General features: G+C 35.4%; 2 protein-coding genes across 3 annotated transcripts in view; both read right to left on the minus strand.

Moving 5' to 3' along the window:
- LOC135305018 (loricrin-like) overlaps positions 1 to 225 on the minus strand; it is a 56,490-nt gene extending 56,265 nt beyond the window's left edge. Inside the window, exon 1 of the mRNA XM_064428107.1 lies at positions 69 to 225. The gene's annotated coding sequence lies outside the window, so the exon portion shown is untranslated. The remainder of the gene's footprint in view (positions 1 to 68) is intronic.
- Positions 226 to 864: 639 nt separating this feature from the next.
- Positions 865 to 24,590, minus strand: part of AGL (amylo-alpha-1, 6-glucosidase, 4-alpha-glucanotransferase) — a 34,724-nt gene continuing 10,998 nt past the window's right edge. Inside the window, exons 11-34 of one of the 2 annotated variants that reach the window (XM_064428139.1) lie at positions 24,007 to 24,146; positions 22,139 to 22,326; positions 20,937 to 21,060; positions 19,716 to 19,879; positions 19,093 to 19,194; positions 18,706 to 18,858; positions 18,475 to 18,625; positions 17,900 to 18,024; positions 17,676 to 17,788; positions 17,440 to 17,574; positions 16,832 to 16,962; positions 16,113 to 16,249; positions 14,464 to 14,597; positions 13,267 to 13,442; positions 11,507 to 11,609; positions 10,051 to 10,276; positions 9,533 to 9,644; positions 9,031 to 9,166; positions 7,759 to 7,871; positions 6,840 to 7,051; positions 6,201 to 6,298; positions 5,548 to 5,635; positions 5,325 to 5,458; positions 865 to 3,921 (exon numbers count right to left, since the gene is read on the minus strand). In XM_064428139.1, coding sequence (XP_064284209.1) covers positions 3,804 to 3,921; positions 5,325 to 5,458; positions 5,548 to 5,635; positions 6,201 to 6,298; positions 6,840 to 7,051; positions 7,759 to 7,871; positions 9,031 to 9,166; positions 9,533 to 9,644; positions 10,051 to 10,276; positions 11,507 to 11,609; positions 13,267 to 13,442; positions 14,464 to 14,597; positions 16,113 to 16,249; positions 16,832 to 16,962; positions 17,440 to 17,574; positions 17,676 to 17,788; positions 17,900 to 18,024; positions 18,475 to 18,625; positions 18,706 to 18,858; positions 19,093 to 19,194; positions 19,716 to 19,879; positions 20,937 to 21,060; positions 22,139 to 22,326; positions 24,007 to 24,146 — 3,313 coding nt within the window. In that variant the 3' untranslated portion in view covers positions 865 to 3,803. Of the gene's footprint in view, positions 3,922 to 5,324; positions 5,459 to 5,547; positions 5,636 to 6,200; positions 6,299 to 6,839; positions 7,052 to 7,758; positions 7,872 to 9,030; positions 9,167 to 9,532; positions 9,645 to 10,050; positions 10,277 to 11,506; positions 11,610 to 13,266; positions 13,443 to 14,463; positions 14,598 to 16,112; positions 16,250 to 16,831; positions 16,963 to 17,439; positions 17,575 to 17,675; positions 17,789 to 17,899; positions 18,025 to 18,474; positions 18,626 to 18,705; positions 18,859 to 19,092; positions 19,195 to 19,715; positions 19,880 to 20,452; positions 20,577 to 20,936; positions 21,061 to 22,138; positions 22,327 to 24,006; positions 24,147 to 24,590 lie in introns of both variants that reach the window. The other variant, XM_064428138.1, reaches the window with a different exon arrangement.

Here is a 24,590-nt window from a genome sequence, read left to right on the forward strand (position 1 = left end):
AGGCCGGGCCCTCGGGAAGCCCTCTCTCGGTGGCGACATTAGCGGGCTCTTGAGGCGTCCTGCCTCACCTCACACAGCAACGCAGGCACAGCTCCAGTGTCCTTCCCCGACTGCCATTTGCAAGCTCCAGAGCTGTTTCCAAGAGAAACCTGCCAGCCACCAGTAACATTTCATCCTCGACTGAGCTGCCTGAGGTGCCATGAAGGCTGAGGTGGCAGCTCGGACCTTACCAACATCCCCCAACACCCCAGTGACTTGTCATTTTAACATTTCCTTACACATTTTTCAATAGAATATTTATTAGAAGTATATACAATAGAATAATAAACTACTTCCTAAAGAAAATGCTTGAACAGAGAATTAGAGAAAAATCCTGTTTTTATAAAAGCATGGAATGAAATGGGGACACTGAAAAACATATTAAGTATACCAGGCACCCGTGCTGTGAGACTGATTTTACTAAGTAAAGCTGAAAAGTGAAAATGCCTTCTCCATAGAGATAGGAATTTTACTCCAAAAGTTCATCACTGTTTCACTTGGGTATCTAAATCAGTTAATCAAGACTATAGTATTGCAACTCCAGCAGGACAACAAATTATGTAAACATTCATAGCAGAAGGTCTGCTAACCCAAACCCACTCAAACTCAGCTAGGGCAGCTGACATTGACACCAAGATAAAAATCTCAAGTTTATGCTTTTTTTTCTAATAAGCTGCTGTTTTTGTAATAAGTCTTGTTAGCACTTTTTAACATGTAACCTGAGGAGTTAACAATCTCTCCCTTATGTGTAAAATTTCAAGAAGTGAACAAGCAACATCGGCTGCAAAGTTTGACTTTTTTAAAAAAGACAATCACAAGAAAAGGTTAACTCTGAATTAAAGAATTTTATTTTGTGCATTTCAGAAATGAATAATGACATTTTTTAAAATCAGCTGTTGCTGTGATAGACAGACATGTAAAGCTCATGTTTCCATTTTACATTACAACATGCAGTGTGAGAATGATACATTAGTTTACTTGAATTCTCAAGTTAATAATCTTTGAATAAATCAAGAGCTATTAACTGTGTGAACATCAGTAACAGTTAAATTATTTCAGTTGGGAGGAAAACGAATTCTTAATGTAACATAGATCAAGAAGCACCAACTGGAACACAATGGATGCACAGTTGTTACTGAGTTATTTAGTTTATTTCTATTTTACCAATTATAAGTTTGCATTACTAGAAGTTTACACTAGTGAGTGTAAAATATAAATGATAATGATACAGCTCAGGATCAGTCAATATAAAGTCAGCTATTTTTAGGGGATAATGACTTGATCTGTATGGATATCAGCTCATTTTATGTTAGAGTTAACATTGTTTTCTTCCCTCTTCATTTTTAAACTGTCTGGCTTGACAAAGTGTTGAGTAGCTTTTTGAGAAAAAAAAAAAAAAAAAAACCCCAAAACCAATAAACCACCACTCCCCCAGAGAGTTAATAACCTTAAACCTTACTTTTGTTGCTACTTAACAGCAAAGTCAACCAATACATATTTTTCCCTATTTAAAATATTTGTCACTAAAACTATGCTCAACTAATCAGTGCCGAAGCAACATTATAAATGGGCATGTTTAGAAGTTTCCTAACATACGTATTTTTGTGTACACAGTGGTGATTTATCTTTAAAATTTTACGATTAAATTAGAAAAACCCCTAGCAGTGACAAATATGCAGTCTCTATCAGCAGTGCAGGTTGCAAAACTGGAAAGCAATCTGTACATAGCATAGGAAGGTTTTGATGAAAAATTTCTCATGTTTTTTTCCCCAACACTTAAAGAGTGTTATTGCCAATGAATATAATTTTGACACCTGGTGGAAATCTTCAACAGTTATAGCTCTTAAGCTGCACTTCCAATTTTAAAATGTTTTCACGAACTAGGAAGAATTTTTTTTCTGCCATTTTGTGGCTTTCTAAGCCACAGGAGCCATAAAACATACCTTGAAATAATACACAAGAAATAAGTATCCAGGAAAACAGTAAAGCTTGTGAAACAGAAGGACAGAAACCTCAATATAATTATCAAGAATTTTGGAAAGTTCAGTGCAGTATGAAAAATACTTTCTATGCCTCTTGCACATTAAAAAAATAATCTGTAGCTGACATTTCCGTAACATTTTTGATCAAATGACATTTCTTATGCATTGCGTTGAGAAAATAAAAAATTCCCAACCCATGTACTGCAGTTCAAAGTTCAGGTTTAATATAGACGTTACCTATTCCTAACTTCTAAGGACTGAACACTTGAGCAAGGGAGTTAAAATCCTTATTAACCCTTCAAACAAATGGTATATGAGTATAGCCACTTCTTACAATTCATCTCTTGAACCAGTTAACTTGCCCTTACAGTATCTACCTGAAATACATCTCCCTGAACAAGACAGCATGTGCACTGTACTTTAGACAGAATACAGAAACTTTAAAATACAGACATGATAAAATCTTGATCTGTGTTTTAGTGCATTATAATTACATCCCATATTTATTTTTTCAGCATATGTTGTCTAACATTCAGAAATAGTGCTTTTGCTTTTTTGCCTTGTGACGTGGCAAGTGTTGTCAGTTTTACTCTGCCAGTTTATTGCACTAAGATGAAAAAATTGTATGAAGATTTTGAGAATTACCAACTGCTTTTCTCTCAGTTTGTGAACCCTGAACTTAATAAGGACATGCAGGCATCCAAATATGAAAAAACATGTTTTACATCATGTTCACTGGCTTGTTCCCAAACAGCATGCTTATTGTTACTGGTGCAATTTCACAAGGCCCAGAAGCCTCATATTCTCCTCTCTGATATACGTACTATGTCCTTCCATTGTGTTGTTTCCACCTGATTAACAGAGCTAGGATTTTCCCAAGTAAGAAGGGCTCAGGTGACCCTCTCTCTTCAATAAATTAATTTAATAAGCTGTCAAGCACTTTGGCCTTCCCTAACATATAGGCCGTGCATTGTACGCACACTTCTTTTGAATTACCCACGGTGAAAACCAGATATAAATGAAAAAACAGGTTTGCTATATGGCTCATGGTGTTTAAATAAATCTAAAGACAGATTAACATAGGATGTTACCCATTATTGCTTGAGTTAACTCTCAAAGTAAAGTTTTCAAAATGTTATATATAACTTCAAAAGTTGATTTATTACAGTATTCATACACTTTATTTCTGTGGTTGCTTAGTGGAGTGTTCAATTGAACACATACAGAAACATCCCCATTATAGAGTTCAATGGAGAGATAACATATTATGCCTTCATTAATGCATGGTGCTAGAGCACAAAACATACCAAACTTAGAAAGCTAGAGGTTAGTCTACTCCTCCTTAAGCATGCATTTGCAAAAACATCCATTAACTCTTTAAGAGACGAAGGAAAAAAACCATAAGAGCTGTGCTACTTATTTTTAGCTCAGGAAGGAGAAAAATTACTTTGTTACATTAAGATTTTGTTTTGAAAAGGCTAAAAAACCAAAGCTACTTAAAATTAAGTTTGTGCATATTCTTAAAATTGCTCCTTACTAAAGGTTGCTGCATCGAGTGTGCACTGCAGTTTTATTTTATTGTCATGCCCTGATTTTCAAAACACCTAAGCCCCACACAGTTATAGGGCACAGAAGCTGCTGGCATCCAGCATCTCTGAAAGTCAGGACACAACTTAAGTGATTGTGCAAAACAGTTAATTTCCCTTGCAGTATAAGCAAAGTGTTCATTTATGCCCAATAGTAAGACCACTGAAGTTTCACCAAATCAATCAAAATAAACTTTTACAAGTCATAAAGAATTTCGAGGACAACACCAATTGACCAGGCCTGAGTTTCACAGCTAAAAGGACAATACTGCCCATTCTCATTGGTTAGTTCTGGAAGTCCTTTCCAGGATGATCTGATAAAAGAAAACAGAAATGAGTACTGTTGTTAGATTACAGATTGAAAAAAAAAAAAGGGAACATTTAATTTTGAAGCCTTTTGGAAGATAAACTCAGTAGGAAACTGAAAAGCTTTACTAAAGGTCTGCTCTCCTACAAGCCTAGAATATCCTTTAACAACTGAGATGTAATGTTTTTTTCACCTGCAGTAGTTAATTGTAGTGGAAGTGCCTGTTCTTCAAAGCAGACTCTCTGCTACTAATAACAACTGAAGTTACACATCTGGCGTGCTGCTCCTGTTTCTCATTCTGGTCTTTTTGCATTTGGAAGATGAGATAATAATGGTATTCAAACTATACTTTAAATTGATTATGGTGCTAAAAAGTGACAAGGGCTGAAAGACAGCATGATTACATAAACCTTCTTTTCCTCCTTGGGAACAAGAACCCGCCCAACAAACCGGCACACTTACAAAAATACAATTAAAGCCTATTGCTACATTAATTATTCTGTACAGAAACAAAGTATCAAAACAGAGTATTAAATAATAAAAAAAAAAGTACACTACCTTAGTAAGACAGAAAAAGCAAATAGTGTTACCAAGCTGCAAGTTATTTCTGATACTACCAAACAAGAGACTTGGTCAAGACACTACATAAGGCAAAATGTTGCTTCACAAATGCTTTTTTCTTCCTTGTGTGGTCAGACAAACAATTTTGTCATGAGTCCTGAATTACTTTTTTGAGTACAAATAAATACATGTTTCATGTGCTACAGAACAGATTATATGGAAGAGATATCAAGGGCAAGGTGTTTTATTTAGTTCAGCTTGTCTCAAATCCTTATTAATTAAAATAGAGAGTAAAAGAGGAAAAACAGTGTGTGGGTTTGGTATGAGAGAAACTCAAAATGCAAGTTCTCTGTCTCCTTAGAAAATCAAGGCTATTAGCATGACAGCTTCAGAATCTTAATTTTCTCACTTGGAACACAATAAACCTAACAATATTTTGCATCATTTTATCTGCTGCAATTGTAATCTGTCACTACTTGCCCTTTAAGTATTATATTTTATGAAGTTTGTTTTTAAATACTTTGATTTTTTTGAAAAACAACTCAGTGTCGTTTTTTTCTGAAACTGATTTCTTGTATGAAGTAAGATGCTCATTTTTGTGTAAGATTTATTTCACCCAGTCTTCACATGGGTAAGTATTAGGAATTCTGCAATCTGTGAAAGGCACTAGATCTCACCTGTATTTGAAATCTGACTTGAGACCTGCAATTGCACATATAGCAGTCAACTTCCTATGTAGAAAAGAGATCCTGTTTGTACAGTAGATCTGTACTCTTACATGATTTGGATGGTGGATACCATTAGCTTGGTATTTTGAATATTTTGTATCTGTGTTTGTTGTTACCTTACCTTTCAAGATGAACATAGTGGCGAGAAAGAACATTCTTAATCATAACTACAGTTTTTGCATATATCTCTGGACCAATCAACCTAGAGAAATACAGTTTGGCACGAAGAAAATATCCAATTGGCCACAGCCATTCCTAAACAAAGAATGAAACAGACGATTAACAAAGCAGTTGGTTTGAAAAGATGACTACACTTTCTCTAAATTGAAGGAAGTAGCTCTTACAGGTCCTTGGTGATAATTAAACCCTCTGGATACATTGTAGTTGTCATTGTCAAGAGCATTATCATAGACTCCACAGTACACCATATCACTGCAAGAAAAAAAAAGTATTATGCAAACAAAGTCTTAATTAAAAATGATACACAGAAAATGCAAATGGAAATTAACAAAAAAACTTGCAATTTACATTTATTGATGGTTAAGTTAGGGAGGTCTCCAATAGGTTCTGTACTTTACATGATAGTGAAATTCCAAATAAAGTTTAAATTTGTAGGAAAATAGTTAACATCTTGAAAGGACTTTAGAATCATAATTTTACCCTTTTACTTTGACTCAAACTGTAGTGCTGTACACGGTACCAAACACTCTATGTCCCAAGATGCAAATTCAACATTTTTGGTATGATACCAAATTTGACTTGCTTACTGTGAGGCATCCAAAACCACCCAGCCATTACCTGTATAAAGAAATCAATTACACGGACTTCTAGAACAGCAAAACAATTGTTCTGGAAGTACTTTCTGCAGCCTCATTCCATTAGTATAAAAGAAGATTTCACACCATCACCACCACCCCTGCCCTACATCAAATAATTCCTACTCTCATGTTTATTGTCTTTAGGAATTACCACTTGATCTTATCTCTACTGTACTTACTCTGGGTCTAAGGTTTTCATGCCTAATGGACCAAGAAGCTTTTCCTCTGCTATCTGCAGAGCTTTCCAAGCTCTCTCAGGTGTAAACAACTCAGGGGCCTAATAAAATAATAAAGATTTAATTAATAGTGTCTGTGCATATACATACATAAGGTTGTGTATACAAATGCAGGAGATGACAAAAAGCCTGAGTTTTGCATTACTGAATCAACTTCTGGAACTGGAAAGTCAGAGTAAGCAAGAAAACAGAAGGTATCCAGTGCATTTTTCAATTCTGATTTTATTTTATACACCCTTGACAAATATCATTACTGAAGTTCTTTACAAATCCAATGAAGACAAAGACTCCTTCCTTTTTAGCCAATTTGATGGGAAAAGCAGCCTCCCAGACCAAGCCATGAAAGATATTCTGAATATAGTGAACACAGCAAATTGGCGAGTCCTGTCTTGATATATTTTTAGGACATATTCCAAGATTGATGATATTAAAAACATGGAAAAAAAGCTGCTTTCTAAAAGTTATTCCAAGCAATGTATGTTCCTGATAGAATGCCATGCAGACAGACCTTAAAATGTTCTTTATAACTGAACTAAGCTTGCATTTAAGTGCAAAGCCCTCCTCCCACTCCCCCACACTTACCACAACCATTGCTATTGTAAAATTTGGCCTGAGCTGGTAATCACACCATGGACTCGAAGCTCCATAGCTGTCTTTATAAATTCCACGTTTGTGTACAAGATCTGGGTGTTTTTCATTAGGATCTGCTGGATTCTCAGAGACAAAGAACAGCTTTTCAAAGTGTCCTTGAATTTTCCTGTCCCACTCATCATATGTGATAATCTCCTCCTTTCCTGCAAGTTGTTATACACAGTTTTAATTTTCTGCAATCAGCCACAGTGACAAAAGGACAAGTATGCTTCTTGAATTGCTGACACTTAATATAACAGGAGCAGACCAAGAGCACCTCTCTCAGTTTGTGATTCCCTAACATTTAGGCCAATTGTACAGATCACAGCAGCAACAGCTCACTGAAACTTCTAGTGAGACTAACGCAACATCAGAGTCTCCACAGGGTACATATTCACTTGGGCTGGCTAAGCTTAAAGTAACTTTCTGATTAAAAGAGGATCCCTCTAAAAGATAAGGGACTTCCTATGATATTTAATGTAAATATTCCCAGCAGGGGGTTTTCTGTGTTATGAATACTGGTGGAGGGACAGAAAGAGAAAATAAAGTGTCCTGCACCATTTTACTTTTGTAATGAATGATCAATCATAATACACAGTAACCTTATCACTTATACCCATTTTGAGAAAAGGTATTCAGGCTCTGAAATTCCTTGGTAATCCACAGAATAAACTATGTGAAATATTGAGAAGACAATATAAACTTTTAATAAATTTTTATACTAACAGAATTATTTTGATCATACAAGATACTTTCTCAAGTTTTTGCCCTTTTACCCTAAAGTTTCTTCTGAGGTTATATGGTCACTATTTCATTGTTTTAGTTATTCTTATACCCCAGTAATACAATTAGGAGATACGCCTGTTTTTACCGTGTCTTTTCACAGTGACTCCACGAAATGGAAATATGTTTTTCCCAGATAAATCCATCAACCAGCGAACAGCTGACTTGCACAGGCCAACTATTTCCACAGCAGAGCCATCTCTAAAATAATAATGATAAAAAACCCTCATTATTTACTTTAAGAAGGCTACTAAAGTTCAGTGAGTAACTGAAAAATTTAGATTCATTAAGTCTCTTATTTAGACAATTTATTTTTTCTTATTTTTCTACTATTTCTCTATTTCTCCGTCAGGGAATGAACTTGATTGCAAACTGGATAGCAAATATATTTTTCTGTCCAACAGCATTATTTAAAGTGGTATTATCATACCCAGCCAATTAGCACAAATGGAAGATAATTTTATACCAGTGACTAAGAACACAAAAAAAAGATCAACCCGAAATGTGGTCCTCTGATGTCAAAACTGTGTTCAAGACAAAGCTTCTCATCTGCACATACACTTCTGTAACTTAGGTAATAGTTTTGCCATAAGAGACTACTCAATTCAAAAGTGAGGGATTAAAATTAGAACTAAATGTACTTCTTGGACGTGCTTCTTTTGTCAGGTAATATTAATGCAATCAATATATGCACATATTTCAGATGTACTGTCTACTCAATGGAATTTTCTCTCTCATATCACCAACTCAGCCTCTTTTGGAAAGTACCTCAGCTGCTCTAGGTTCCCAATTAAAATGCTTGACTTGTCAAGCAAGATAAAATTTTCCTCAATTCTTACCCATGGATGGCAATTAATATGAAACTGTACTGAATTCAAGCAAGGATGCCTGCAGCAGTTTGCTAGCACATAATAAAGAGCCTATTTCAAAATGCTTAATCTCAACTCAAAATACGTAGATGTTGTAAATATTTTTGAATTCAAACTTAGAAATATTCAAACAACACAATTATCAATATATAACTCATATGAGAAGTTTGAACAACAAAGTACTGCTAGTACAGCAAGTATACAGTATTTCCTAAATTACATTTTACTACTTCTGAATTCAGAAGTCAACTCTTGGCATGAAGCTAAGACAGTAACAGAAGCCATGGGCTTCACCTGCCCAAGAACACAGCTTTTGACTTCAAATCAGCATGAAGAAAAAAAAATCCATAAACATTTTATTACGTAGAAACATTTAGAACATTTGAGAGATAACCTCTCAGATGTGTCAACAGAACTCATAGTGGTTCTGCAGAAGAATATAAGTTAAAAAAAGAATTAAAAAGCCCGTGCCTCAAGCCTGGCTTTCATACCTTGGAGTAGCTGGAATTCCTGTGTTGCGAGCTCTGTCGCTCTCTCCCATTTTATCCATCCAAGTGCCACAATTGAAGCGGTTTCCTCCAAAGACAAAGCCAGTTTCAGGGTCAATGCCTGCAGTTACATTAAAACCTGGCAAGAAAGAATATGAGGTGTTAAGTTCATTTTTTAGGCAAAATAAAATCCCAATTTCCCACACCCTCAACCCAAATTTCCAATAAACAAAAAGACCTTCCAACAAGAGACCTGAGACAGGTTTCTGAAGGCAACTGTACTTTAAGTGAAATTTTAAAGGTAATTTGCACCATAACATATGACCAGTTACTAACAATAAACTATTATTTACACACTTCAAAAATATTACATATATAAAGTAATACAGTTTTAGTTACAACAAATATATATTTTAAAAAATATAAGAGGAAACAAGAGGAAAAGGAAATACAAAATATACTTATCAACTTCTGTTTTGCACAGCAAGTGTTCTGTGTATGTTACCTTCATCTCTCATCCTCTGGTCAATCTGAGGACCAGCATTCCTTTCTCGGAAATTTATGCCTTCCATATGTCGTTGCATTGCTTCCTGTATTACTTCATAAAGTGGCTGATCCTAGTTTCATTACATGTTTGGATGACATGTGAAAGGCAAGATGAAAAATTAGTAGAAAACATTTCTTAAACCTCTAGTTTATATGATATTCCAAAACAACTCCCACACCATCAAACATTTTCAAGTAGCATCCTTGGCAATGGTAACACCATTGTATACAACTTTTCATATCAACATTTTTGCAAGACGAAAAACAAAGAGATTAAAAGCTGATGGAACTTTTTTCCTCCTTGCACTTGGTCTAATCAAGTGATGCAAGAAGTGCCCAAAATGTGGAATTCTTGTGCTGTAATCAAATTTTACCATAAACAACAGATAGCAACAGATTCCTATAGCTAGAAAAAATTACGTCCTTTCATTAAAACATTATCATTTTGTGAAATAGTTCAATTAGAAGAATTTTTACCACAGTGCCTGCAGGCTGAGGAGAAGAGTCATCTCTTGGGTACATCCTAGAGACAGGACACCTGAGAATGTCTAATCCATTGGGAACAATTTTACAGTACTCCTGGATACACTGAAGCCACCACCACACAGCATCACGACAGTTGTATCTGGCGTGTGTCCCCCCACCGAGCAGATTGGGAATGAGACCATGTCTTAAAGTCCCACCATATGCTAAAATGATGTTTCTAGAACAAAAGAAAATCACAGTCTTGACTAAGTTGCCTTCCAGGCCATTGTTAGACCAAGTATAAAGTACAAAGCATACAGCATACAATAACAGCAAGAAGACAAACAGCATTTTAAAGACAGATTCCAAAAGTTTGCTGTTGAAAGCTACAAATTACTAAATTTAGCATGAACTTCTTTTACAATAAAAAACCACCCATTCCCTAACAAATTCCTCAACATGAATACATTTAAATCAGTTTGTACAAAACATACATCATCTATTCATAAGGAAAAGATAATTTGCTTTTTAATAGGTAGTGATATAGATCCTAAATCCAAATCACACTGAGGTCACAGGGAAGGTTTTTATTGACCTTGTATATGATTACCCTGGTATCCATTCTGATGGGTGGGGTGGAATGGGGACGGAGGGCAGGAGTAGATGGGAAATTCCTATTAAAATACAGAGAGGTGACAGCAACTGAGTTTATGAGAAGTTTCATTTGAGAACCGTTGCGCATACCTTGCAGAAAACACGGATTCCAACTAGCTTTAAAAGGCAAAATAAACATCCTAGTTGACTGCAGATCTCTCTGCATGAGAAAGCTACCAGTTGGCCAAATGTACAGCAGCATAAATACATGCTGATTTACACCAACTAATTTTTATGTTTCTATTATGTGCCAAACTCCATTCAAATTATTATTAATCAAAATATCAGATTCATCTGGCTTATGTATGGCTCATTTGTCAGGTTAAATGTTTACAGCTACCAGATTGCAACAATGCACATTTAGCTGATTTCTAGTATCAACAGACAAATAGTAGCAGTTACAAAAAAATCATGACAGACCTGCATTCACACCTTTCTGTTTAGAACAGTATTCTCTTTTGCTACTTCAAGTTGTTACAAAAACAATTCTGAAATTATTGCTCAGCAACAATAATGCAAGTACTAGTGAAACAATTACTTTGTTCAAGGACAAACAGTAGCATTGCGGGGGTTACAACTACCTCATCTCTGCAGAACATCAGCTTTGTACCAGTGCTAAGAAGGTAAAAGACTATTTGAGCAGTATTTTTAATCCCACTTAGAGGGAGCTTCCAAATATGCCTAGTGTCATTAAAGTTTTATACTGCACATCAGCTGTTTCAAATATCTTGTGCATCAGCTCAGGTTTTGAGAGCACTGCTTTTTTTCCAACTGCCTACAAAGCCAACAAGAACCAAGGCTAGGCCAGTCTTACCTTGCTTCTAGATAGCGCCCAGTAACTAACAGTAGACCTCTTAGTGCAATAAAAGTATCCCTTCCCCAGGAACGAAAAATTCCAGAAGAAAAGTGAGGTAAACCTGAAAAGAAATGTCATTATTCATCTAATTAATTGATATAGCAGAAATCTCCAAGCACACATATATAAAATAACCAGAAGTAAAAAAATATTCTTCATTTATAGCTTTTTCCTAGATTAAGATATTTCAAATAAACAATCTCCTAGACTGAGTTCTTGACAGAATTAATTGCACCCTATTCTACAATAAGGTGTTCTAGAATTTCAAGATCACACAAAAGCATTTCTCATACCACTAACAGTGGCATTTTCATTTTTATTAAATTACCTGGCAACTTAATCAAAAGTTAATGAAAAGAAACAGAAAGAAAACTAACCAAAAAAATCAGAACTATGATTGGAACACTTAGTTGGAAAGAGTTTATGCATGAGAGTTGTGGCATCTCAGCGGTATAAAGGGGATGAGAATGTTCTCAGACACTGTGAAAGACATTCTGCTTCTCTCTTCCAGCAGCTTAGAGATTTACATTTTACTGCAGACATTATAACAAGTAGCTTTAGGAATGATTCTAACTGATAAAGCATAATAATTGCAACAATAACATCCACACTTGTTTTTCTGCCATTAGTTTCCTTTTATGATCTACTAACAGAAATTCCACAAGGTAAAGCTTTAAACCAGAAGTCTCTTGTGCATGCTTGGTCACTTTAACAAAGTATTTGCTAATTCTCAAATATGGCCTCCACATCTCTGCAAATTTATTGTACATGGCAGTAGCATAATCTGTGTATATTTTAAAAATCTCAGGCACAATTACCAGTGAGTATGTGAAAAGGATAATTAAAACCAAACCCTTCAGTATAATTAATCTTTATGACCAGTTTAAGGAAACACTGTGCCTCTGTGCTTCTAGGTAACACTAAAGCAGGCAGATGGAATGTTATTAAAATCCAGAAACTAAAAGCAATAAAGCTACACAAGAGTGATGGCAAAAAGAAGAAAAGCACTCTACTGAGAGAGATGCCACTGCATCTGTGGTTGCTTAAAAGTTTCCATGGCTTCAGAAAAGGAATGAGCCAACTCAGAACCAAAATAAACTCATTCTAAGCCACAGAAGATAATACTCTGGACATAGGCAAATGCCCACAGGAAGATTGCCAGATGCTGGCAGAACATTTGGAGGTATAAATACTACTTGCTGACTGCTTTTATGCTCTTTCCTTTTGGAGAGAGTCTTAGATTAGGAGTTCTTCTAATGGTAATGGTTGTTTCTGAGAACTTGCAAACCATAAATTGACTCTTGTTTCTCCATTACAATTCACTTTTAAAATTCACATTTATAAAAGACAGACTAAAACCCCTTATGATATGCATACTCATCTCAAGCAAGTCTTCTGGAAAGGAAAACAACTTTTTTCTTAGATCTGTGTATATGCTAACAACAAATATAGCAAGAATAGACTCTAAACAAAGCATTTATATATAAAGCCCTCCCTCCAAACACCCATGAGTACTACTGGAGAAAACTCCCATTCTTTCAACATGAGTAAACCTTTACCTTAAACACAAGGCAAAAGTGAGTAAAATTGCTACATTTTATACACAGTTTCTGACATATGGCTCTCAAACATGATGTAGAAGATTTTAATATAGTTACTAAAAGCAATTTAACTGTTTTGGAAGACTTTTTTTTTTAAAGGTTGTTGTTGTCACTTACCAGCTGCCAAGGAAACACAACATTGCTCTTTCTGATTTGTAATCTCATTCAGCCTATAGGGAACATCAGGTAAGGAAGGAGACAGATCTGGCAGGCAAGGGTATTTTCCTATCCCACATAACTGGATTGAACCCAAGGAAAGGTGTTTAACAAATGTTGATCCATTCTGCACAAAGCTGTAATTCAACAGAATTAAATTAAAATAACTTTGCATTCAACAATAGCAGTCTATAAAATGTACCCTTTTTCATTTATAGAAGGCCATGACAAGCATTACACGTAAGAAATATAAAAAACTAGTAATGAATTAATACCAGTATTTTGCATTAACTGATTTTTTAGCTAAGATTTAATTTGTAAATAATTTGTTTTCCTAAAATGGGTACCCAATGTTAAGAGTCAAAACAAAGTTTGTCAAACCTAGTCAGTATTTTTAAAGATCATATTTTTACATATATATATATACTTTCACATATTTTTACATATATATACAAAACTGCAAATCAAAAAATCTGTTAAGGCATTCCCTGAAATGGATGATCTCCATTCCTCACTAGTTGATCTCCAAGCATTTTTTCATAAAATATATTACATTCCATGATTTCACAGCCATACCAAATTCTATTCCCATTTTAAACATCCCTGTTTTTACAAAACAGTATCAACTTGTTCAGCATATTCATAGGTAGCATGAAGTCTCCATTGAATGAGTCTCCCTTTCCTTTCCAAGAAAAAAAAGCAGCAGACTCTGAAGTTTAAACAGTTATTTCAAAAAGTAAGCAGAGTGCTCAGATAATGGGGAGTATTAATGGAGAAGTGTTGAAGAAAGCATTAACATCAAATAAAATCTGGTATTTTCTTAGTTACCTGAGCTTTAAGGAAGCATTGCATTGGTACTAAGATTATAGCAAAAAAAACCAAAAAGCTTCCAAAGCCTAGCAAAAAAGATGCTGGCTTAGGGTTTCCTCCTCCTACTGTGCAATCCCAACAGGAGTTATAAATTGAAACTCTGGATAGATGTCTGAACTATCAGTCTTCCAAACCACCACTGTTAGAAGATGGATTTGATAATTCTCTACCAGTTTTACCCTTCTGCATTAGACGACTATGAAAATATTCCAATCACATCCTCCAAAAGATAAAATTTAAAAGGTTATGAAGATGCCTTTACAGCTCTGATAAAAAGGCCAAGCATACCTCGACATCTGCTGCCATGCCACATCCAGGAGCGTTGTGTATGCTCCCACTAATATGGCATCAAAGTAACATGGGATGAGGTAACGTGGAATTCTCTTTAGGTAGACAAACATGGCCTTCAACCATTTACCAACCTATTAAAATACAATAGAATTAGAACTTGATCCATCAAAGTTCAAAAGGCAGTGCCTTCAGGATCCATATTGTTACAACTTTTGTACATGTAATACACCCCAGTTATGCTTTGCCCTACTGCTCCAAACTTTCTTAGAGTTAATGTCTTTTAGCTGAAGAGTAGTAGAGAAAAATGTGTATTGCATCTATACTAAGTGGGACAAAATGTGAAGTATAGAAGTAGACTATATTTTGCTAGTCTTACAGCCAAAAAATCAACTATCATGAAGTTGTTACTAAAATTAAGTAGAAAAGAAAAGTCACAACTCAAAAGGCATCACTATAATCCAAGATGGGAAGAAGTTTTGCATTGCCACAAAGATAACACTGAAGCGATGAAGCTGAAGACCAGGAATAAAAAGCTATCAGAACTAAATTATGTAGAGCCACTAGTGAATATGACTGCAGGTCTGTGTCTTGGGACTCAGGATTCTAGATCTTCACCTCCTTGTATCGCTGCAAAACATTTGACATCTGGGAAGTATTTTTATTTCTTTCTAGTCCTGCTAAATAACATTATGGCAACTTTCTACTACATCGCTGAAGATTTAAGCCTTGCAGATAGAGAATGCACCTTTCAAAATATCTCATGATGAGACTATACTAAAAGTAAAACTGTAAAGTTTAGTTTCACATGACTTAAATCTTTGAAACAAAATGAGACAATAAGAACTCAAAAATACACAGGAAAAATGCAATAGTCTTTGAAGAGCAGTAAATGTGGCAAGTATCAGACTAACTTGTTTTCTAGAAAAGCTCTGTTTCTCAGGTCAAATTTAGCCTTTGCTTCAGTACATTCACCTGTTTTATCTATTCTTCTGCTTTGCATTACTTGACTTGACTTCAGGAGTAAAATAAAGTAAAAATGTTAAAGCCTTTATTATTGTATTTGTTAGGTAAGTTAAAAAAATCAGGTCTTGTGAAATAAATAAAGCAGCTTCCATGTAGAAAAATGAACCGTGGCAAAGAAAAGGACTGCACTGTAATGCAGCTATAAAGCAACCTTGAATCTCAGAAATTCCTGTCTTAGTGCTTGCCTGACTGTAACTGTGATACTCAGGTATGCAGCAGTATTTAGGCATTCTCTTGAAAGTACTTTCTTAAAACAAACAAACAAAAAAAGCCCAAGAAACACCCCAAAACCTAGAGAAAAAAAAAATCAGTAATTTCATTTTTTATTTGAGGAGAAGTAAAACAGGGAGGGACCCCTGCAAGCCTTCATGCAAGAGCTAACAATACCTTCATGCCCCATATATTTTTAATTTCCCTTTTGCAGTCTACTCTTAAATAGGATTGAGGGAAGGGAAGAAAAACATATTAATGGTTTCATCTACTAGAGGAAATTGCCTAGGCAGGAAATATGCTATAGACATATAACATATATCTGAATTTAAAAAAAATAAAAAAAATCAGTAATTGGAAATGAAATTAACTAGCAAGTTAAAACCCTGAATAAAATAAGTATTTTTACTCACTTCTGCACAGGCTCCAGCACGTGAAATCAGACGATTACTGACATAATCAATCATCCAGTCTCCAGATCTTAAATTATCACAAAATGGATGACCCAAATCATTCTTTGGTCTAATGTCTGCCATCACTGACATTAACCCTGAAGATACAAACCCAACTCTGTATTAATACAAAGACACACCATTATCACAAACAGCAGTTACAGTGCAGGAGCAAAAGGTACATAGCAACAGATGCTTTAACTGGATTGCTTCTCTCCATCTGCATAACAAGTTAAGCTACAACCCAATTCTAGTTTCCTCAGCATAAATCCTAGAAACTTATGAACATCATTGCAAATAACTAGCATGATGGAATTTGTATGTTTGATAAATGACAGGCACTCCTCAGTAATCTACTAACGCCTCAGGTTAGATTAATGCAACTGTCCACTGAAGGTATATTTATTTTCCTTACATTTAAAAGTCAAGGCACTGGTGTTAAAACACATCCTGGCTGCAGTGTTAAGTTTCAAAGCATTGAGAGAGAGGGGTTTTGTTTTAGTATGAGATTTCCTGGGTACAACACCAATTAGTAACAACGTCAAGCAGGAAAAAACCTACCTTCTTTACCCAACAATGGCAGCAGCAACACAACAGCATTATTGTGTGATGTGATCTAAACTGAGAAGTTCTCATTTACTTTTTTTAATTGACAGAAAAAATAATGCTGAAACTATTACCTTGGAGGCCTGCATACTTTAGGGGTGACCAGTTTGGTATATTGTAACAGCCTCCACCATCTTCCTGTTCTTCTGCCTCACATCTATAGAGTACTTGATTTAGTTCAGCCAAAGTTAGCTTAGAAGCAATTCTAAAAAAGAGGGGAGAAAAAGAGAATAAAATCCAAAATAAGATCAGTAAGGAAAGAGGGAAAGGATTTCCCAAACAATTCTCATTTCAGACTTTAAATACTAAAATATATACAGTTCTCTCAACACTTCATCTTGGAATTTAGAAGTCTAATTTTTCAGGTGTACAAGATGTTTAAGTGTTTATTTGGAAATACAGTATTATGTTCAAAATCACACCCAGTCACACACTGAGAAGCAGACCATATTAGAAAGTCTACTTTAGGCAGCAATTACACAAACTGGGAAGATTTTTAGTATTAGCCCCACTTAGTATTATACACATAAGAAGATCTCAGAGTTTTCATTGCACTCTGACAATTCAAACCCATCTCTATCACCACCACCAAAACTCATCAACCTTCAGTAGGTATACATAGTATTCTCTGCTCCTCTAGTAGCTCTCTTGGTTCTAAGTCAGAAACTTAAGGAATACTTACGAAGAAAATGGTGTTTTTAATATTGGTGCTGAGTGATCATCAGGAAGACTTCCAGATTTAAAATGAGAGCTGAACTGGATCAAGTGATTGCGGAGTATCCCCACAGCCTCTTGTGCCTTTGGGTCCAGACTAACTCTGTAAATAAAAATGCATATCTTGTAGAAATACAGCACTATTCTCCAGTCTCCTATCACTTTTCAAACCCACACAGCCATATGGCAATTATAATAACGTACCTGAATACTATTACACTTCCTGGTGTTAATCTTTCAAATTCTATTTCTTGAACGAATTCATTTGGCCCTTTTATAGCAGTTCCGGCTTGCTTTATGATTTTACTATCTTTTATCTTAAAAAAGAAAACAAATTTGCAACTGAAATCCACGGTCTTTTTTTCTGATATAAAATATGACAGATTAAAAAATATTATATCAGAACATGGGTGAAGGATGCTAATTACCTGGATATGCTCTCTGAGTTCCATTGTGAAATTAGGCAATCCATTTATAAAATGTAGATCTTTTTTGTAAGGACTAGCACTTCTCTCAATAGTCCTTGCCTCAAGTACTACTTCATCTATTTTTCCTAGAAAAAGTTAAAACAAGTTGCAGCTCTTAGGATATTTGAAATGAAAAAAGTGATTTTGAAATTATGAAACAAAAGCTAAAATGAAAAAGCTAAATATTCAATATATAAGTCTCTGTCATACAGTGGAAGAACAGAAACATATGTCAAATATTCTAAATACCTATAAATATTCATTACACACTCATATGCTGTACTGTATTTTAAATGGCAATTTTTGTTATTTTATAATAAATTAATTATAAAATCAGATGATGAGAGAATAACAACCTGTCTTTTACTGGTCATCAGCTTTCTTAAATTGCCTATTGTCTTTTAGGAGACAGTGCTGGAGCATTACATACTGCAAGTTCTCATATGGATTTCATGAGCATGTGCATTAAGTTAAAAAGCGTGAATAACTTAAAATTTTTGTACATGATATCAGCTTTTGGAAAGAAATCTGTTTACCTGGTATACACATTTCAGGTACTTCTTTACTGTAGAAAGAAGTTTTAGGATCCCTGAAGGCAGTTCGACACACAGCCACAACAGACTGGTGTGTGTTAGGGCAGTGTCTTGTCACTGCAACTATATCTTCATCAACTTGATCTACATAGACCTAGAAAAGACAGAACATTGCAACTGTGCTCACTCAGAGCACACATATGAAGAAATTGCAGTGTTACCCTCACTTCTTGCCTGATTAAAGCCTTTAGCCCCCAGCTCCTGATGCAGCCTGTTTATGGCCAGCCTTCCTGCTAGAATTCCTGTTTGGAAATTAACTTCACCAGAGGTCAGATGTGCTGATGAATTCCATTTTGAATAAAACCTCTCTTCAGATACTACAGAGATCTGTAAAAAACCAAATTTAAACAAATATTAATTACTCTGGGAAATAAAAACTACCACATCTTGAGGTCTGAACTGTATAATGAATTCAAATTTCATATGAAGCTGGACAATCTGAAATAATGCCAGACAGCAAACTGCTTGGAATTTCAACAAACAACATTAAAATATGTGTTCTAGGATGAGAATAAAAGGTATTTTTAAAGGTAGCTTAGGAGTTGAACCGGAGACACATACCTGGTGTGGTACTAGTTCATCATATCCTTTGGTACTTCCAGTAGCACAGCATGCCATGGAAACAATCATTGCACTAGGAAGAGCATCATATGCAGATCGGTGCTACATCAAAAATATATAGGTAACGAATAGTGAAACCAAGAAAATTCAATCCTCCCAATTCAGCATACAGAAGATGCACTCAATCCAACAAAGGAAGTGCTAATCCCATGGTCACCATTTCCTCAATCACAATATAATTATTGGAGAAAATTTCTACAAATTAGCTAAGAAAACAACGTAAGAAAAATCATCAAAATAAGCACTCCCTGCCCCCCACTTTCTCTCATTCCTGCCTGTAAACAAGCTCAGGAGAACAGGTCAATAAACTGCTTACAGCAGTTGGATAAAAGACTCAAACCAGTTTATTTAGTAACTTTTATATACGTCTCTCTTGAAAGACAAAATCTTGAATATCAGAAGGTATTGTTACAATTTTTTTTTCTCTGCATGAAAGCTTGAACTGAACTGCATTTGTTCTAAATACTGTTCAGGATATCCAGATTGCATCAAGCCCTCCTGCAGTTCGGAAATATCACTCCCAAAAACATTAAAAGTAATTTTTTTTGTTGTTGTTTGCTCACCTGAATTGGACATTCATTATCATGTGTAATATCCATAAAGAGCGCATGAGCAATAGCTGGCATCAGAGGCCTCAAACGCGGCTGAACGAAAGATCCGACAGGCTCGCCTCCGAAGCGATAGACCAGCCTCCCCTCTTCATGGCTATTGTAGGCAGTCATGGCCTCTGCAGAAGAGAACACCTAAGAGTGTGCATAACAATGACTACCACACAGGACAGCACACACAAAGATGTTAATGTGACATTTAGAAGTTGTTATTTTGGTGTGTTCAATCAAAAAAATCAAACACATACAGCTATATTGTCCAGTGTGGAAACACAGCCTTGGAATATTCAATTTACTATAACGTACTAGGGAAGAGAAAGCTAATAGGGAAAAAAGGATAAAAAAGCAGAGATCAAACTATTTCTCACAGGCTTTAAAAAACTCATGCAACAAAAATCAGACATGATGCAAGACTTACATAGCAGAACTGTGCTACAACTCCTTTTTCCTTCACTAGATCAAGAATGAAATATTTAACCTTCTGTAAACTAAAAAAGGAGGTCTTCTTTTATTTTATGGCTAGTATTTTATTTTTTGCCAATTATCAAAAAAGTCACAATACAGAACCTGTACTTCTGATTACATGGAGTATGAAATTTAAAGCCCATCATCCAGCAGAAAACCTTTTCTTGAAAAAAGCATGTAATCTATAATCTCTCGTTGGAAAGAGACAACACACGCAGCAAGCCTACCTCTTATTAAGGAGGTAATGCCCAGCCTATTCACAAAGATATTGTCCAGCTCCTCATTTCCTGTGAACAGTTCAGCCACTACATACAAATCGGCTCGCAATTTTCTAGCTGTGTCCAGCATGTACTGCAAAAAGCACAGCCAAAAAAGCCACAGAAAGGGGAAAGGTAGATACAAAAAAGGACAAGTTTCAAAGCTAGGCAGGGATTGGACAATAGGAAAATGCCATGCAGCAAAGATAAACAGAAAGCCAAAATTAAGGAACAAAACAAGTTGTTACACAGAAGAGGACACACAAACATAAGCAAAACCAAGAATTAGCATACAGTGCAGGAGAATTTAAACAGAACATGAAAAAAAGATAATTGCATAAGCAAAGAACATGAATATGTAAGAAAAATAAAAAAGCATACCAATGTTAGTTTCACATTGAAAACTCCAAACCATACATGACAATCCTACATAATTTTCAACTGCTTATTGTACCTCTAATCAGGCTGGTAATTCCCAGGCGGTTGACAAAAACATTGTCAATGTACTCACTGCCCGTGAAGAGTTCAGCTATCACATAAAGATTAGGTCTGACTGATCTGGCTGTTGCTAGCATCTCCTATAGATCACAATACATTTTTAATGCAAGACATCCATTGTCAGCTATGTATACACAAACATTAACATGAATGTTAACAGAACATAAACGATCATTCAATATATGCAGCACATTAAAAATATTGATAACATGAAAGTTTCAGAAAATCATGGTTATACCTTACAGCTATTACTTATGGATTGAGTAATTCTAGGAAATTTTCCATAGACTTTAAGCTAACTAATACTTTGTTTTAAAACAAAATCTTAGCTCAAAATACAAGAACAAAGGTTGGATAAAAGAGATCCCTATTGAACAAAGAAACCTGAGCAGCACTTCAGTTTAAGTCTTTGCAGTTACGCTTCCAAAAATAGTAACACTAAACAAAAGAATGGCAGAAGTTTTGAAAAGGCTGCATTTAGGAGCTACTTACAAGTTGCATGGGCAAATCAACTTGTTTTAGAGAGCTCTTCATAGGTTTAGGTAAGCTTTGTTACAAAGTTAAGACTAAGGACTAACAAGATGCACTACTCCAAACCTATTTAAAGCTAATTTACTAGGCAAGTACAACTTTGGGATTTAGTCAGCTCCCTGGGAAACAAGAAGCACTAGTCTTAGCAATTCACCTGCCAGATGAAACTTGTTGCAGGAGTTCATTACCAGCTTTTAAATTCTGTGAGGTGAACCCCTTCCTGTTTAATTAACCAATAGCAAAATATATATGGCAAAAAAAACCCAAACAAACCAGACTTTCAATCAAGTCTTGGCAATGACTCCAGCTCAAACTGACATTCTGGATAGTGGCAGTCATTGCACTACATCCACAGCTCAGTGAGGGAAAAGCTAGCCAGGCCCATCCACATCCACAGTATTTCAGCTAAAGTAGAGAAGATAAAATAACTATACCACTCTACTGTTTAAGGTAGCTGAAACCATTTCTGAACATCGCCAGACAAGAAACCTTGATTTTATGCAATGAGGAAGATTCACTCCCAGTGAAACTCTGCCACGTAAGTCCTGCACTGTTGCTGTGAGATCTGCAGGATCTATTTCACAGACAGGAAGCTGCTTTCTAACAAACATGCTTAATTTTGCGTACCTCAGCTACATGAATGGGTGTTGAGTGACAGTTGTCCAGACGAACACCATGGAAATATTTGGCAGTGATTTCAGTGTATTTTTTCATATGTGCCCAGAGGTATGGGCAGTCTTCAGGTTTATTACCATAACGCAGTTTCACACTGTCTCCCCAACAAATGAGCTCTCTTCTCAAGTACACATTTGAACCTGTAAAGGAAATAAATTCACTTGTGTGTATATATATATACACATATATAGATAGAGAGTGTATAGAATGTGCACCAAAATGAAGATATGGCATTTTCTACTGCTGAAGAACAGAAAAATAATGTAATGAAGAGTAAAAATTCTAAAAAAAAGTATCAATATATACACTACACTGATGTAAAATTTCACACTCTTCCATGGGAACATTTAGCTTATATGTTGTGATACTGCAACAATTCTTCAGATTGAAATAAAATTCCTATTAATTCTTCAAAGTAGTATAAAAACCTGTACTTCAGAAAAAGCATCAAACAAACGAAAATTAGTAGTTTTGTTTTTCACACTGGTCAAATTCAGAAAAGAATCTCACTGTGTTATAATCTGTCACAGTCACAATTTACAATTTTATCTTCTATTAACAGCAGTCTGTGATGAATTTCCAAAGACAGTAAGAAAAAAAAGGAACTGTAAATTACCACAAATTCCCAAAACATTCACATAAGCACAGCCAACTCTTCTTCACTAATAGCAGCACAGTCAGACAGAGAGAAAAACTGTGTTTCTTTGGATGTACACTGTGATTTTTTTCAAAGGATCATTTAGAGAACTGGCTGCATTTGCTTTGCAATTCCTTTATGGTGTCTTTGTGTACCACATTTTCACATTGTGTTCTCAGTTGAAATAATGTGTGGCATAAAACAAAGGCATAACACAAACATAAAGCATTCACAACCCTGTAGCTGAGTTACAAGGAAACCTCAGTAATGGAAATTAAGAATGGTAACTAAAGCCAGTGACTGACAGGAAAAAAAATACAAAAGTCTGCCTAGAAGAAAGGGCAATAATCTGAAGGCAACTGAACAAAAAGACTCTTGAAACACCTATTATCTCAATCCTCAAGGAGAACAAAAGCAAATAAAATTTAGTGAAAGGGGTGTAGATTGCTTTGCAGAAATTCAGCGTTTGCTAACTGCAGATCACTCTGGAGTATCATCAGATTAGCTTGTAAAGCAGACTCAAACTTTCAGACGGTTTTTAATTACAATGAAACTGGCCTTTGTTTCATTTAGTTTACACCAACTGAATGGCTACTTTGAACACGAGTTTTTTTTTTTTTACATTTATTGGATATCAACATTGTCCCCAAAGGAGTCAGAATGCAATATTTTAGTGCATGATGATTTAATGCCCTATTTCACCTTCACAAGTAATCTGCATACTTAATTTGGATTAACTGGGTCGTCTCTTGATTGCCTGACTGCCACTCAGCAGACTTTTCAAGGATCCAGTTTTTGCTCACTAATGCAGTAAAACACTATTCACCTTTTCATTGCATTAGTTTTTCTGCCACACTGTCATTGTCTCATGGAAATGCCAACAAGCACTGGTGTTGGAACAAAGTACAAAGTAAGCAACAAAGACAATGACAAAAGTGGGGAGGCAGGACATCCCCATTTCAGTGGCAGAAAGCTGGTAATTTCCCTCTCAAATCTTGTAAAACTGTACCTCAAATTCCAGTTCTTACAGTTCATCTGTATGCTGAATGGGAAATTAAAGTGCTATAAGCTTAGTATCTGCTATTCTGCAGCCTCATAGGAATACATCTGGAAAAAAGACAGATTAAATAAAATCCTTATTACTTTGGCTTGGTTTGTAAGAACTCAAATTTCTTTTACAAACCTGGTTCTGCAAAGTTTCTAAGAGGATCATCTCCCATAACCCAGCCATTATGAGCCATGAAATAACAAGCTTTATCTGGCTGATGTATCATAGTTTCTTCCTCCTCCACAGTCAGCTCTTTGAATGGATATGTAAAATACCTATAGAATAGACAGGCAATTAAAAGATAAATCAAAGAGACAAACATCAAACACATACGGTAACCTAAGCTGCAATTTATTGTCTTTGAAATTAAAGTATATGCTATGAACTGGCTTGTACATAATACAGATAAAAAAGAGAGCAACTTGCATAAATGATGGAGAGTTTTCTATTTTGAAGGAAGCTTTGAAGAAGCAAGAACAGATGTTGCCACTATCTTGGTGTCAGCTGGTAATGTAAGAGTAAAGCTGTAGCTCTTTAGATATGAGTGGCATCAAGTACATAAAACATGAAAGGTGTAAACTTTCCTAGCTCCACTCCTCTTCCACCTACAACAGCAATTTGCACTATGTAAGGTTTTGATGTGCTCTGAGTATTGTCTCATGCTTTCTGATCACATTTGTTTCTAAAATAGTTATTGCTTAAAAAAAACCTGTAAATTT

The sequence above is a fragment of the Passer domesticus genome, chromosome 7 (assembly GCF_036417665.1).
Source record: "Passer domesticus isolate bPasDom1 chromosome 7, bPasDom1.hap1, whole genome shotgun sequence".
NCBI lineage: Eukaryota > Metazoa > Chordata > Aves > Passeriformes > Passeridae > Passer > Passer domesticus.